Source organism: Mastomys coucha, unplaced genomic scaffold (genome assembly GCF_008632895.1).
Source record: "Mastomys coucha isolate ucsf_1 unplaced genomic scaffold, UCSF_Mcou_1 pScaffold8, whole genome shotgun sequence".
Classification (NCBI taxonomy): domain Eukaryota; kingdom Metazoa; phylum Chordata; class Mammalia; order Rodentia; family Muridae; genus Mastomys; species Mastomys coucha.
Window position 1 is genome coordinate 53,880,623 of NW_022196914.1, and position 16,068 is coordinate 53,896,690.

At 40.2% G+C, this 16,068-nt stretch overlaps 1 protein-coding gene across 1 annotated transcript in view; it reads right to left on the reverse strand.

Annotated features, from left to right (window-relative positions):
- Positions 1–1,652: 1,652 nt before the first annotated feature.
- The window catches only part of Jmy (junction mediating and regulatory protein, p53 cofactor), a 60,500-nt gene continuing 46,084 nt past the window's right edge, over positions 1,653–16,068 (reverse strand). The window contains exons 8-11 of the mRNA XM_031359813.1: positions 13,987–14,082; positions 12,630–13,227; positions 11,072–11,382; positions 1,653–7,204 (exon numbers count right to left, since the gene is read on the reverse strand). Coding sequence (XP_031215673.1) covers positions 11,075–11,382; positions 12,630–13,227; positions 13,987–14,082 — 1,002 coding nt within the window. The 3' untranslated portion in view covers positions 1,653–7,204; positions 11,072–11,074. The remainder of the gene's footprint in view (positions 7,205–11,071; positions 11,383–12,629; positions 13,228–13,986; positions 14,083–16,068) is intronic.

Consider the following 16,068-nt stretch of genomic DNA (forward strand, 5'->3'; position numbering starts at 1 on the left):
ATGGGTGGGTGAGCACCCTCATTGAAGCAGGGTAAGGAGCTACGGGATAGGGGATTTGCAGTGGGGGAACCAGGAAATGGTATAACATTTGAAATGTAAACAAATAAAATATCCAATTTAAAACTTTAAAAAAAAAGGCCAGTGCAAAAGAAAAAGAAAAAAAAGAGTACAGATATATAAATAAGACATGCAAAGTTGTTCACACTGTGTGTGTATGCTGGGAATGTGGGGTGCACAGACATTGATAGGAAGAGAGGCTTTGCTTAGAGCTCCAGCAATAAAAGTCTACAGAGAGCTCAAGAAGCAGAGGAGCAGATGGTAGAGGCTACGTTATTCTCCTGGAGTCCACAGAGTGCACCCTGGGGGAGGAGCATGGCTTGACCACTCTACAGAGGTATGCAGAGGCAAGACAGTGAAGAGACCACGTGGAAGCCAGTGCCACAAAACAGTTGAAAGATGAAGATCGAAACCAGAGTCAACTTTGGTAACACAGAGTCAGATGTGGGCAGAGATGGTAAGGTCTAAGGACAACAGTTCATGAACTGTTCAAGGTGGGGGAAAGTATGGACTAGTACAGGTTTATCTTAACAAGGATAGAGTCGAGGATACCATTTTTGGATCAGAGATCCAAATGAAGAACTCATTAAACAGCTGAACGTAGAGTGCTAGCAAGCTAAAGAGAGTCATAGGCCAGAAGAATTACTGAATCATGGGAAAGAATGAGTTAGATTTTTGGCTCAGCCATTATGAATGCCCAAGTTTAATGCTCAGAAGGCTGGTATAAGCTAGGGAGTGGGAAGTACTATATCCTGGTATTTCCAAGCCTTAGGTAACAAGAAAGTAAGTCAGAGCAGGTAAGAAAGCCTTCCAAACACTATGGCCACCTCTTCTGACACTTTAGGGGAGTTATAGAGTTACGTCCTGGCTCAAAGATAATAGAGCTGAGCCCTTCATTGCAGAGACACAACAGCCTGTGTCTGAAAAGAGGGTCACATCCTGGACTGGGAGACCAAATAGTGAAGAGAAGAACGTGAATGACTGGAAAACCTGGTCTTTCAGAAGTTTGAGTCTTTGTTTCAGCATGAAAATGATCCATTTATGGGGAGTATCTGCCAATTGGACAAACATGACCTCAGAACCATAGGGCCCTGTGCAGGGATGTACTCCAGGCAGGTAGACTCTTATCGTCTGCCTCAGGCTCCTAACGTAAAATCTGGCATAATCTGGCATTCAATTACATAAAACATCTGTTGTTAATCCAAGTCCCATGCCTTGGGGATAAGTAGATTAGTACCTGTTCTGCTACTAAACTATTATGACAAGAAACTGTCCAGTGTTTTTACAAAGGTGCAACTGAGGAAGAAAATAAAGACTTTCAGTGAGTGTGTGGACATCATCCTGTGGTTATACCTGGACTGAGTGGAAAGGAGAAGCAAGCTGAACACAAGGAGTCTGTCTCCTGACCATGCCATCATGGACTTGTTCCCCCAAGCTCTAAGCCAAATAAGCTCTCTCCCTAAGTTGCCTCTTGTCAAGGTAATCATACAGCAGGAATTAACCAATAAAACATATTAAAACTGTACAATAGTTATGCTCCACTTTGAAATAAAAAGTTACTGGTGATAATATTTAAACAAACAAAATCAAGTTAATTCAAATAAATATCCTTTATTAAAGAAAAAAAGGAATATTGTTAAGCACCAAAACTGTGTGTTGTTACATTGCATGTACAAGAAAGGTGAGTGCAACACTGGGTGAGCAAGGACTTAACTCTAAGTCGGGAGTGTGAAATGTAAAAAAGCAGCAGCTATGATGCGGAAAGGCTGCACTAAGGAGCAGAAGGCGACAGTCAAAACAGTGATTGGAGATTTCATAGTATTGCTATAAATGCCTGCTTAGTAGTTTTCTTATACTTGTAATACTTGAGTGTTAACTGAGCATATTTAATATAATAAATTTGCAAGAGATGGCATTTATAGTATGCTGTAGACAATCCACTTAATATCGTGGTGGGAAAGCCATCTGTAAAGCCAAGCACAGTGCATAGTGTTTTTGCCTTTATAACATTGCACAAAGCTAGTAATGGTGAGTCAGTCTGCCATTGTAATCTTCATTTACCCAAAACTAGTAAAAAGAAAAAAGTGTCAGTTTCTTTAGTCCCAGTGGGTTTTACTCATGCAAAATGATCTGCAGCCTTCTGTTTCTCAATAAACTACATATTATGGTTTCACACTTGGCAGTGCATACAGTACAGAGAGAGATTCAACAAGGCAGTGGGGATTGTGTCAAAAACATTGTAAGAAACTGCTATAGGATGCAACCCTTGTCACATCACACAAATGAAGGGGAAACCACAGGAAAGGGAAATGCCACTGGTAACTGCAAAGACTTCATAGGAAAGACAAAGGAATTTGAGTGGAGAAACCTAAAATGCCGCATTACACTTCCTTGACAGTTAACTATACAACATGCAAGTAAAAATGTTTTCTCCTGTTAAAACTCAAACCCACACCTTTTGTTTTTAAACATTTCAAGGTCTTTCCTACATTCTTCTAATGTCCCACACTGGGCCACTGTTAACTGTAACTTCTGCTTTCTCACCCCTCTTCCATCTAAAGTCTTGATGGCCAGTGGCAACAGGAAGCACAAATAAAATGTTCAAAAACAAACACAAAAGAAATGAAACCGCCCCTTCCTCTCAAAACAAATGATTCTTTGAGGACAAAATGAAGCAGCATTCATGAACACTTTAGCATGTCAACCTCACAGGTATTTTCTGTACATGCACCTTACAGTGGCCCAATAAATGTGCTTTGAAGAGTGGATATATTTATAAGCGTGGAACTCAATCCATTAAGTCATACAAATGCCAAATTGTACATTTACTGTGGACAAAAAAAAAATTAAAATGAGAACATCTTTAGCATAACTCAGGGAACTTTTAGTGGACTCTCTCACTGTCTGTCTCTGCATCAGGACTGCCTCCTACTTTTAACAGCTTCTGTTTACACAAAGGATAGTTTAGATAACGATATAAACTCATTTTCTAGGAAAACCTGTTAAGTTACTATATTTATAGGATAAAAATACCACTGCCTCATATTTCAAAACAATTAGGCGGGATTTTAATGTGCTTTAACAAAAAGTTCAGGCTTAACTACTTCAGTAGTAAGACATGAACAGTGTGCTCAGCTGTAAGGTGCTTCTGCTTTCTCACCCCTCTTCCATCTAAAGTCTTGATGGTCACTAGCAACACCAAGCACAAATGAAATGGTCAATATGCACATTTAGCTTTACATAATCATTTATATTCAGTGCAAAGACGAGAAAAAATTAAAGGTCTCTGCTTCCCCTGTGAAATGCTTGCATCTTAAGCTGTATGCAGTTGTTTGAAATGTCCTGCAGTTGTTCAGGATCTTTTAGTTATTTTACCTGGTAAAATGTAAGAAAGCTCAAAACTCCCTGATAGGCCCATTAAAGACCCAAAATCACTATGCAGGTTGATTTCTGTTGATGTGTGTATTACAAAGCTGGCCTAAAAGCATTGGTTTAAATAAATACAAACATATTCTGTGAATGAATTCCAAAAAGAAGTCTCAGGGAGTCTATAGAATACAACTGTATCAATGTGTATGTTCCCATGCCATGCCATACAGCTGTCTGTCATGCTGTATCTTACCAGATTCTAATTCCTAGTGTATGGTGTCTGCAGGACACCATGTAACTTACCGCATTCTAGGACATATGTGGCACCAAGGATTCTTCTACATTCATATTTATAGGAAAGAGAACCCTCTGAACACAACACTGTACAGTCAAAGTGTTCACTATAGGAAAATCCATACCACACCAGTATCTTTTTAAAAATGGAATTTGCAACGGGTGTAGTAGCACGTGCGTTTAGTCCCAGCACTCAGGAAGCAGAGGCAGGCAAATCCCTGAGTTTGAGGCCAGCCTGATCTACAGCGGGAGTTCCAGGACAGCTAGGGCCACATAGAGAAACCCTATCCCAAGAAGGAAGAAAAAAAGAATTTTGAAAAAGTTTTAAGTGCACAATGAACAACTAAGGAATGATTGTTTTTATGCTGTCTCATGAACATCATACCCATATATAAAACACTCTTTAAATAAAGTCATTGCTTAGCTCCTAAAAGTCCACATTCTCCAGCAATTCCGTATTGCTAAAAAAAAATTAGGACCTTTAATCTAGAGATTCCTTTTCTATACGTAGTACATTGGCTACTATACATAATTTTGGTTGAATCAGGGACATTTTTGAAATCGACATTCAAGTATGAAGAGTAACACTAGATTAAGCATCTCAAGTCATCTCCTGCTTTCCCATCTTCAGTATAAAACACTTAGGAATGGCACAGACAAGCAGTGTCTGTGTATAAAGGACATCATGGAAGGCTAACTTAAGCACACTGGGAACTGGAAGCATTGGCTGAGTGCCATAACAACTACACATGAATGAACTGTGAAGGCCAGAGCTCAACAATTCTGGTCTGCTGATTGCATCTAAACTTAAGCAAAACTTCTGTGTTTTACTGGGTGTCTAGGAAAGTAAGGTGGGAAAGAAAACACATCATATTTATTGTCATTTTCCTAGAGCCCTAAAACCATTTTACACTAATGAGGGCTCATCTGGCGATTTGATGAACACTTGTATGCTAGTTATTTTAAATTGTACTATTATGAATAACTCCAATGTGTATGATTTTATGAAGTAAAAAAATCATCTCTTGAGGATTAAGAAGCAATGCTACTTTAGTACTGAGCCACACTCCAGTACAAAAACAAGGATCCAGAGGCAGAGAGACTGGCATGTTGTGAGAAACTCATTGACTTGAAAACAGGCTGAAGGCTCCATGCTGTGATCTTGGATTGTCAGGATGTGCTGAGAGCTATTCATTGTCCCAACTTATTCCCACCTACAAAGCCCAGGTGTTTGGTGCTAAAACTGATTACAAAACAATGACTCTTGTTAAATTATATTCCATATTTTCCTAAAGTTTTAAAAAAAAATGGGACCGGAGAGATGGCTCAGGGATTAAGATCATATACTGTTCTTTCAGAAGACCCAAGTTTGGTTCCCAGTTACCAAGCCAGAGCCTCTGTACATAGTTATACATAATTTAAAATTTTATCTTTAAAATTATATTTAAAAATGAATCTTAAAAAAAAAAAAACAAAACAGCCCCAGGCATCTTGGTGCATACCTGTAAGAGAGGCAGAGACAAGAAGACTGCTGCAAAGCTGAGTGGGGCCTGGTGTGCACGACAAATTCCAGGCCAGCCAGGGCTACAAAGCAGGACCTGGTCTCAAAACTACGTAAATAAAGAACCTGAATATATAATGCATGGATGGACAGGTCTTAAATATTACAAGTATGTAAACAATGGGTGATTTTTAGAACATTTGTAAGTTTTGAAGGTTTTCAAATATTTTATCTAGCCAATGACTCTTTGGGTTAAACACATTACATTTTGGTGCTTTACTGGGGATATAAAGGACACACAGATCATCTTAGAATGAGGCTTATATATATATATCAGAGCTGCTTAACTGCTGTGGACAAGATGTGTGAATTATGCTTGAACTAAAACCAATATATAAAGTAAATGCTAAATGAGCTCCCAGTCTTATCAATAAACTTGAATATTTTAAGTGCAAAGATTTGGTTTTCTATAACCCGTTACAAGAAACTTTTTCATAATTAAAGAATAACATCTCTTAAAAGTGACAAGAAGGGAGCCATGTTCCTAGAGGAAAACAATTGCAGACATCAAGAGGCTTTCACTTCAGGGAAGTGTCTGGGCAGTGCTGGAGAAGGATTTTCTAGGAATGAAGTTCTTTTTGGTATTTCAATTCCTCCATATAACCCCAAGGCCTGTCTTCATCATTAGCACACATACATGTCCACACTGACAATCCGTGCTGGCCCCATTCATAAATGGAATCCCAACACCCCACCCCCAACCCCCAAGACAGGGTTTTTCTGTGTTGCCCTGGCTGTCCTGGAACTCACTCTATAGACCAGGCTAGCCTTGAACTCAGAGATCCACCTGCCTCTGCCTCCCAAGTGCTGGGATTAAAGGTGTGTGCCACCACTGCCCGACAAGTGAGTCAGCACTGGATCTACACATGTGAGTTTAAAGATTTAGTAACAGCAACAAATGATCTCCTAAAGTCTAAAGTTCTATCTACAGAATTAAAAAAAAAAAAAAAAAAAAAAAAAAAAAAAAAACACAGTAAAATGCCAGCTGGAGGCTTTTGGGACCGGCTGCCTTCTGGACCTTTACTGAACACATGCTCCTCACCGTGGAGGATAACAATAAAAACTGGTGCATGATACAGGGTGTTGTAATTTGTATCCCTACTGTTGAATCCTGATTTTTGATTCAATAGGAAAGTCATGAGTTAGAGTAATCAACCAGTAGTTCAAACAAAAGACTAAAAATAACATTATCAAATTACAAAGCATTGCTTCTCATAAACAGGATGCACATAAAATTCAAACTATTCTAAATTCAGAATTATGAAACGCTATTTTAAAAGCATGGAAATTTTAACTTCAAACTCTTACAAAATGTAAGACTGTGGCCTCTTAAAAATATGCCTTGTTAAATGTGTCATGTTTTGGTGCACACATTATTAATATCTCCATTGGCTTCTCAGATACTGAACCTCTCCTCTGGAGATGAATAATTTTAAGTGCGTTTCATGTTGGTTTTTCATTCCTGACCATAACTACCTTGGACAAGTGTCTTCTGTAGCATGTCACTCTGTTTCTGTAAGCTGATGTAGAAGCCGCTGTGCTTCAGCAAGTGTCTTCTGAGTTCACGGAAAGATGAATCCCAGAGCAGCTCACACAGCAGAACTCTGCCAACCCAGTGTTCTTTGAATTCATAGTGATGGAACTGGCCACTATGAGATTATGGTTGGGTAGATGGGGAGAAAGGATGGGTAAGGAGCAGCGTTGTCAGGAGGCTTGTTCTCACTGCAGTCGGGAACATTGCACTATCAATGAGAATGACTGGACAGTAGGAACCTCCGTTTGTGCTTCCTCTTTTCATACCACTTTGTCAATATACTCAGGAACTAATGGAATCCAACGGTGGGACCAAGAGCTTAAACTTTTGCCCAAAGAATCACAGCCAGTCTTCATCCATGGGTATTTTTCTTCTCTCTGTTAAGTCACCTGTTTGCAAGCAAAATAATGTAATATTAGAACAAAATGCCTCTTAAATGTAGGGCATAAGTTTGTTCCCTCATACTCTTGGAACTATCTTTAATAAATACTCTTTTTAATATTCACCTATACAGTAATGTTATAGGATTTACTTTAAAGAAGAATGTTTATAATTTTTCAAGTTAGATTTTACTTTATGTGTATGAGTGTCTGCCTGAGTATGTATGTCTACCATGTGCATTCAGTGCCTGTGGAGGCCAAAAGAAGGTGTTAGATCCCCTGGGACTGAAGTTACCTACTGAGCTGCCACATCGGTACTCGGAATTATACACAGGGCCTCTGGAAAAGCAGCCAATGATCTTAACAGTTGAGCTACCTCTCCATCCCCATGATATTTGTATTCTTAAAGTAGTAAGAATAAAAGTCATTTAATACAGATTTTGGTCATACTGAGAGTGTTAGATTCCCTTAATTTCTGCTCCTCTTAGGAGTGTGGGGCCTATTAAATGGTTGTCTTGAAACTTCAATAAATAGAGGCAGACAGGTTTTATCCACTGGCCTATTAGGAGATGGATAAAAACCATTCTTTAAGTATACATCGACAAGCAACATGTTTCTGCACTACAGTTCTGCATTTTCTACTAATGACGTTAGCCATGGGTACTGCATATCTGAAACACAGCTAGTGTGACTCAGAAGCTAACTAGTTTTTAGACCAAAAGGCTCATATTTTTCCAATAAGTATATTTTTGTTTTGATAGGATATTTCACTGAGATGTGCTCGCATGAATTACAACATAAAAATAGCATCTGAATTAAACCTAGGTTTGGGGCCTTAATACCTAAAAGTCACAGAGGGTGAACTACTTCACAATTTTATGTCAATTGAATACTGAAAGGAATTGTTGTCACCCTTCACATAAAAATTAGGATACATTTCTCACATTCCTTTTTCCCTTTATAAAGGACTCCCAGCAGCTTCCTTAGAATGCTGTATGTGCCCCATTCTCTTTACACTGTTATACTTAGACGTTTGAGAAAAACCCTACATCAGACAAATTAGAACTTTGTCATAGAGTCTATAATTCTGTCTCATGTTTAGAAAGCTACTTCAAGACACAGTTAGCCATGGCTACCTCTGGAATGCCTTATAGTAGAATGAGGCAGAGCAACACTGATCTTTCAAGAGGAACGCTAAAGGTTTATAGATCATACATCTGCTGAGTGTTTCCCTCGTTTTCTTTCAATACTTTAAGAGCTACCAGCCCCTTGCACTCCCTCACAAAGTGTCCAGACACTCATGTAAATCCAGACATGTAAATCACCTCAGCTGAATTATACAAGATGCTGAGGCCCTGTCTTACAGGTCAGCCAAGACCTGGTGAGATGGGAGAAGACAAGCACAGAAATGCTAACAGGAGCTGCTGTAGCAAAAGAACTAGGGACAGTGAGCAAGCGACACACTTAGCCAGTCAGTGGTGACTGGCTGAGACACAGTATAAGCAGCAAGAGAAGACACAGGAGACACAGCAGGAGCAAGAACAATAAAGAGGGAAATGACATGTAAATATCCACTAAGGAAAAGACTCTAGGAAGACAACCTGAGTCTCTGAATATCAACACACTAATTAGAAACACTGACGTCTATATATTCCTCTATGGTTCTTAGAAGAAAATAAATGCCAGTCTTTTTTCTATAAAGTACAGTATAATATACACATGTGAGCAAAATGGTTGAAAGTCAGGGACTCTGCACATAACAGCAATAAAGGAAAACACAGGGAGAAGGTAATGCATAATCACATACTACAGAGAATGTGATTTTAGACCTGTGTGTAAGCTTTAGGAGTGTGTTGATGATGAGGGAGGGGTGCAGGGAGATGTGTTTTCCTAATGTACCTCTAGGTCCAAAAGGAACAAGTAAAAATCCTGTTAGTAATGCTTTGTTTGAATATTCCACCTTTTATTGTCCCAAGTCTTCAAAATCCATGTGCACTTGCATATACATTAAACATCCACTTAGTCAGTCAGTTGGGGTCAAAGACAGGAATCCACACTTAACAAATGCCTAAAGCTAGTTCATAGGATCATACATAGTCAGGGATACATAGTCAATTACAAATCCTCCCATTCAAAGATAATTATCCTGTATACATTTCCTGCTAAAAATTATTTTAAAAATAAGCTTTCCCCAAGCCCCTTGAGACAGGATCTATCTGTAGTCTTTGCTGTCCTGGAGATGACTATGTAGACCAGGCTGGACTGAACTTAGAGATTCTTCCTCTGCCTCTGAATGCTGAGATTAAAGGTGTGTGCCACCACACCCAGGTTAAAAAAATAGCTGTCATATATATATATATATCCCCTCTAGAAAAGTGGGGTTTGCTTGTGTGCTTTTGTTTTGAGATAGAGTTTTGATACATAATAAAGGCTGCGATCCTCATGAACATTGCCAGGTATTGCAGAACAGTACAACCAACTCTGGTTAAGTCTTCCTGTTTTGGTAAATACCATGGAGTCAATCAGAGAACAGAATTCAGCATAGAATGTTACATGCTCTGGATATTGTGCACAAGTTATCTTATTTCAGCAGACTTAACTGTCAACCCTTTAACTATGTAACTAACTTGTGACTTATACCATAATCATTATTCTTTTAACATAGTATAATTTGTGCTAATCATTAGCTTTTAATAAACAGCAGCAGAGCTTGATGGCATACACCTTTAATCCCAGAATGCACAAAGCCCAAGGCAGATGAGAAGGGAGGCAAAGACTAGCCTGATCTATGTATCTAATGCCAGACCAGCTAAAGCTACAAGGTGAGATCCCATCTTCAGGGGGTGAGGTTAGGGGTGGGGTTGGGGGTAGGAGTGGGTAGGTGGGAGGAAGCAAACAGGCAGCATACTGCAAGTATTATGATGCATGTGGATAAACAACTATACTGTACACAGGATTCAAGTTATTTATAACTTATTTATTAATGTAGCTCTAATGTTTATTGTTGACAATGAAGAACAACAGTATGACTGAATAGTTTTAAATATTTAGAAAGGTATATATATATATATAAAACCAGACAACTTAGTAATTTTCTAGACTGAAAAAACTCCCTTATGGGCAGCTAAGAAAGGATCAAAACTCAGTAAACTACTAGTAGTTCAGTTAAATAGGCTTTTCTGGTCAAGTTAAAAATAAAACTGTCTATTTAGTTGGCATATAACTACACTGTAGATATTTTTAATGAGCAAGATAGAAAAACCACACAGCTAGAAGTCTTTTAAAGGTACTCTCCAGAGCTGGAGAAATGGCTAAATGTTTAAGTGCTCTTGAAACCCTGCAAGAAGACCGGAAAAGTGATTCCTAGACTCCATCAGAGGGCTTACAACTGCCTGAAACGCCATCTCTAAGGACCCAATGGTCTTTTCTGGTCTCTGTGGGTACTGCATACATGTATATACCACCCCCCTCAACATACATATACACACAACACAATTAAAAACAGAAATAAATAACACTTTGCTGGCCATACCATGTAATACATACCATGATGGCAAGAGAATCACAAGGAGTTCCAGGCAAGCCTGGATACTGACAACCTAACTTAAAAGGCACATATAGGAAAGAAAACAACTGCAACAGTAATACACTAGAAATACGCATGATTAGTCACAAGAGGGACTGTTGTATAAAAGGACAGGACACTGAACTGAATAACAATGTTTTTGAGTTAAAACCTGGAATTCATATATCTATTATCCATGCTATAATGGAGCCATATATGATGAACATGCAACAGACTCAACAAGAAATACTGGAGCTCATCAGCTAAGTAAAAGCCATAAAGCTGGCTTCTACCGACAACAGGCCGTGTACCTGCTAATTCTCCCAGTCTGCGCAAGGCAAAGCCTCTTCCTCGTCCTCTGACTCTGGGGATGCTTCTTTAATTCTTCTCAGGGCTTCATGGATGCTCCGTGTCAGGGGGTCTGTATCAGGCAGAAGTGTGAAGGATTCTCTCAAAACTTCCTTCTGAACCTTCTTCAATTTTACCCCTTTCCTGATCTGTGCCAAAATATTATTACTATCATCTTCATCAGGAAAAGGAGGCAGAGTCCGCTGTTCAACCTTTTTCAGATGAAAACTACCACGCTTCAAGGATGCTAACACTTCATCCATGGGTGAACTCACTTTGGAAAACAAAATAAAACAACGAGTGAGGATTATTGCACTTAAAAGTCAACCTGTGTGACCTCCAATGCACACTGAATAAATAGGACAGGTCTTGATATGAAACATGAGACCTGCCCCCCCCCCATTGTACTCACAACAAATTCAAAGTAAGCCAGTGATTGGTTACCTCTTTCTTTCTCTCTTTCTTTCTTTCTTTCTTTCTTTCTTTCTTTCTTTCTTTCTAATTTAATATTGGAAGATGCCTAAGTGGGCAAAGTCCTTGCTATACCCAGGACAAGGCTCTAAGTTGAGAGACCCAACATCCATATAAAAGCTGGGCAGAGTTGTGCACACCTATAACCCCAGCACTTGAGAGATACAAGGACACTGGTGGAGCCTGATGGGTTGGGGGCAGGGTTTTTAGCTAAGTAGTCAATCTAAAATGGTAAACTCCAGGTTCAGTGAGAAACTGTCTCAATAAGTAAGGCAGAGAACAATTGAAAACAATCTTAAAAGTCGACTCTGACCTCACACTCCCCATACAGTTCCCCCCACTCCCATACACTTTCCCCCACCCACATATACACACATACTCTCATACACTCCCCACTCCAATATACCTCCCACAAACATACTCCCACATACCACACATACACATTCTCTCCCATACAGCCCGCCCCACTCCTGTATATCCGACATACCCCCACACAATTTAATGTTGATTCATTGTCAGTGTACTTTTTAGTTATTTCACATATGAGATTCTATTCAGATTGTGTTACAAAAGATTTTGCAGAACATTCTCAGATCAATATGTTAATATGCAAGTTGCTCTGTATTTTTTGCTCCTATGCACAAGTCCCTCAAAGGCAAGGGAAATTGTGTTTAGAAATAGCTTTATTGATACTTACTGGGTATGTGATGAGTTGCACATATAACTTACTGTTCTTTGTCTTCAATACTAAACTGTGACCAAATATATGGCCTTGCTAATGGCTTCACACCTTTTCTTACCTAGCACAAAAGGTGCTACTTCATCAAATGTCACTTCAGAGGCTATTTTAGAAACATGACTAACATCTCAAGAGAAGGTGCATATTTTTCAACACCTGTTGCTGTGAGTTGATAAGAATTCTCCTCTACTGGGACCCTGAATGCTTGCCTGCTATCAAATAATGTTCAAAAATTGTATTTTAGGCTTTGCAAGGCAGAATTCAATACAAAGCTCCTTCCCTGTGCTTCAAGTTACAGCAGCGTCACTCACCTCTCCTCCTCTGCAAACCTTCAGCAGTCTTTCTGAGCTTTTTCCGGGCGCTGACCAGCTGGCTGCTATCAAAGAGGTGTGCTGAGGGTGCACTGGCTGACTTAGGGATGCTCTTCTCACCACCCTCCTTCCTAAGTGCATCTTTCTCCAGTGTCTCTGCAGTGGTGGTGCCCCCATTGTCCTTTGCAACAGGCAGAGGTGGGGGTGGAGGAGGAGGGGGGGGAGGGGGAGGAGTTGGAGGAAGAGGGGGTGGGAGAGGATCTATAGTAACAGAACATGGTTTGGGGTCTCTACTAGCCGACAGTGGGGCTGCCTCAGGAGCAGGCAGTTCAGAGCTGACAGCATGAGGAGGTAATGAGGTGGATTCAAGTTGTTCTGACGAAGTGTCTTCAAGTTGGACAAGGCTCCGGGGCTCTGCTGTCTGTGAAGACTCAAGCTGGCTTCCTCCTACCACCTCTGTTTTCTCCTCCTGGCCCTGTAGCATTGCTGGGAGAGAGTTACACTGCTCCTCACAGGGCACAGGACTTGCTGTGCTTTTTCTTCTTGAATGAGCCACTCGTAATCTGGTTGACTTAAGGATGACTTGTCCGGGGTACCTCTAAAATATCATCAAAGTTATTTATGCTGTATTAAGCTAATTTGCCAACAAATGCTTAGTTATTTCTTTAACAGAATGTTATTTATTTGGCTCTTTCTGATTTTATCCAAGGCAGGGAAAACACAAGCAAACAAGCAAGAATACCTGTCCCTAACTGTCAATGCCTTTTAAACAATTATCCCAACTCCTTTATTATCAACTATCAAATATACTAAGACTTGTTCCCTCTTACCCTCTTATTTAATTAAGTCAACTGCTTAAAAACATCACGTGCAGGGCTTTTAATCCCAGCACCCAAGAGTCTATATACATCCCAGTCTAGCCAGGGCTACACAGCAAGACCTTATCTCACAAACAAGAAAACTGGCCATGTGACTTTAATCTTCAATGGAAGAAACAGTACATAACATTCAAGATACACTCTATCAAATGTATATATTTCTATTTAATGTATAAGCTAAGAATGCCTGATAATTTTCTAATAGAAGAGGAGTAAAATGAAATGTTTTTGTACTACTGGTGACATTAACATTTTTCTTAATTCAAAAGAATCCAGCCTTTCTTGACTCTATTCTTTATAATACTCAGGAGGTGGTGCACCAGGGGTCAAAAGAATATTAATGCCTGACTTGCCGACAGAAAAAGAAGCCAATTAAACTGCTACAGTTGGGACTATATTCTAAACAGAAATCCTACAATCAGAGTGTGGCTCTCTCTGAAAAGCAATGTAAATCAATCATTAGACCATATCTCTATTACCTGCTTAAATGTTCGAAGTCTATCCAGTGTCCTCTGTCTCTCCTGGCTAACCCAGGCACTTTTTCTTTCTTCTTCATCATGTAATTTGTCTCTCTTCTGGTAAAAAAGAAAGTAATTACATTACACTGTGCCCAATTTATTTTAACTATTAACAAGAGAAAAGGAAAGGAGAAGATTTTTCCCTAATATGTCAAACAAATTAGTTAAGATGATTCACTGAACAAAATCTTTGACAATGTAAAACTATACTTCCACTAAGTTCGCGCTGACATTTCTCTACATACTGCTTTGTCTCAGGGGTTTGGGCTAAAACAAATTTTGTCAGAATTACTTCTGGATTCACATTTAGCCAACTCAAATGTAAGTAACTTTTTGCTTTTTCAAGACAGGGTTTCTCTGTGTATGCTCTGGAACGTACTCTATAGAACAGGCTGGCCTCGAACTTAGAAATCCCCCTGCTTCTGCTTCCCAAGTACTAGGATTAAAGGCGTGCGCCACCACTGCCCAGCTCATAAGTGACTTTTTAAATAAAATCAGCAACTACCACATCAATAATTTTTCATTTTTGTTTTTCAAGACAAGGTTTCTCTGTGTAGCTCTGGCTGTCCCGAAACTCACTCTATAGGACATGGCTGGCTTCAAACTCACAGAGATCTGCCTGCCTCTGTCTCCTTCAGCTTAAATCCTTTCTTTTAGAAGGAGGGAAACCATGTTATTAATTTAATGTTACACAGTGTATCAACCAGCAGTTAAAACAATGATTCTAATATTATTCATGAATCATGTGGGTAATACCACACCCTGTAGTAGGCGTGCTATTAACATTGATGTTTGTAATTTTCTCCTTACTGTTGAATCACCTAAGAGTTACATAACAAGCCGGGCGGTGGTGGCGCACGCCTTTAATCCCAGCAGTTGGGAGGCAGAGGCAGGCGGATTTCTGAGTTCGAGGCCAGCCTGGTCTACACAGTGAGTTCCAGGACAGCCACGGTTACACAGAGAAACTCTGTCTCGAAAAAAACAAAACAAAACAAAACAAAACAAAACAAAACAAAACAAAACAAAAAAGAGTTACATAACAAAATCTCATTTGTCAGATTATATTTTAAACAAATGAAAAGACTTTCTAGGTAGGCCAAGCGTTACTTTTCTGTGTAATTTTAAGATAGATTGCTCACTTCCGCAGCACATCTGCTAACACGGAGTAAGAAAGACTACCATGACCCCTGCTCTGAGAGCGGTAGAGCGGGAGAGGCATTCGCCTTGACAAGATGGCGCCTACATCCGCTGTCGACTCCTGGTAAACAACTGTTTGCACATGTGCGTAGACTGAAAAGGCGCCAAGTCACGGCCCATCCCAGGGCGTCACATGGGGTGATGAGCAAACAGCCAATCATGGGCAGACACGCCGCGCTGTGGTGTATATAAGCAGTGCCGATTATTGGCTCAGGGTCTTCCTCTTCATGATGCAATAAATGCTTGCTGCAGAAGGATCCTAGTGTCTGCGTGTCTTCTTGCTGGCGAGAGGACTGCGCGGGCTACAACTGGTACCGAAACCCGGGACGCCGGGGGAGCCTTACAACCGCTGGTGCCAAGGAGACCCTCCGTTCACGGAGAAGATTCAGAACTGCAGAACAAGGTAAGCTCTGAGAGGCTTGCTGTTTGGTTTTAATTCCTCCGACCCTTCCTCAAGGTTAGAGAGCACGGCCGAAGCTGCGGTAATTGTGCTAGTGGCGCTTGTTACGATGTCCATTTGGCATTTGATACATTCTTGCCTGGAGGATGAGAAATGCCGCGCCTCTGTAGCTTTGGGACAGGGGGCACTTGAGGAGTTACAAGATAGCATGTCAGAAACAGAGCGTAATGAGAGAGTAGGGGCTAGCCAGGATAAAAGGGAGAGAAAAAGGGTATACCCAAGAACCCAGACGCTTCTACTCGACCTGCGGAAGCGAGATATAAGAGAAAGAACGCCCTGGGAGAGAAAACTAGAGAAAGGGATAGAGCTTCGAGACGTAAGCCCCTCTACCCAGTTAAGAAATTGGAGGCCCTCGAGCTTGATAGCTCTGAGGAATTGAGCCCCTC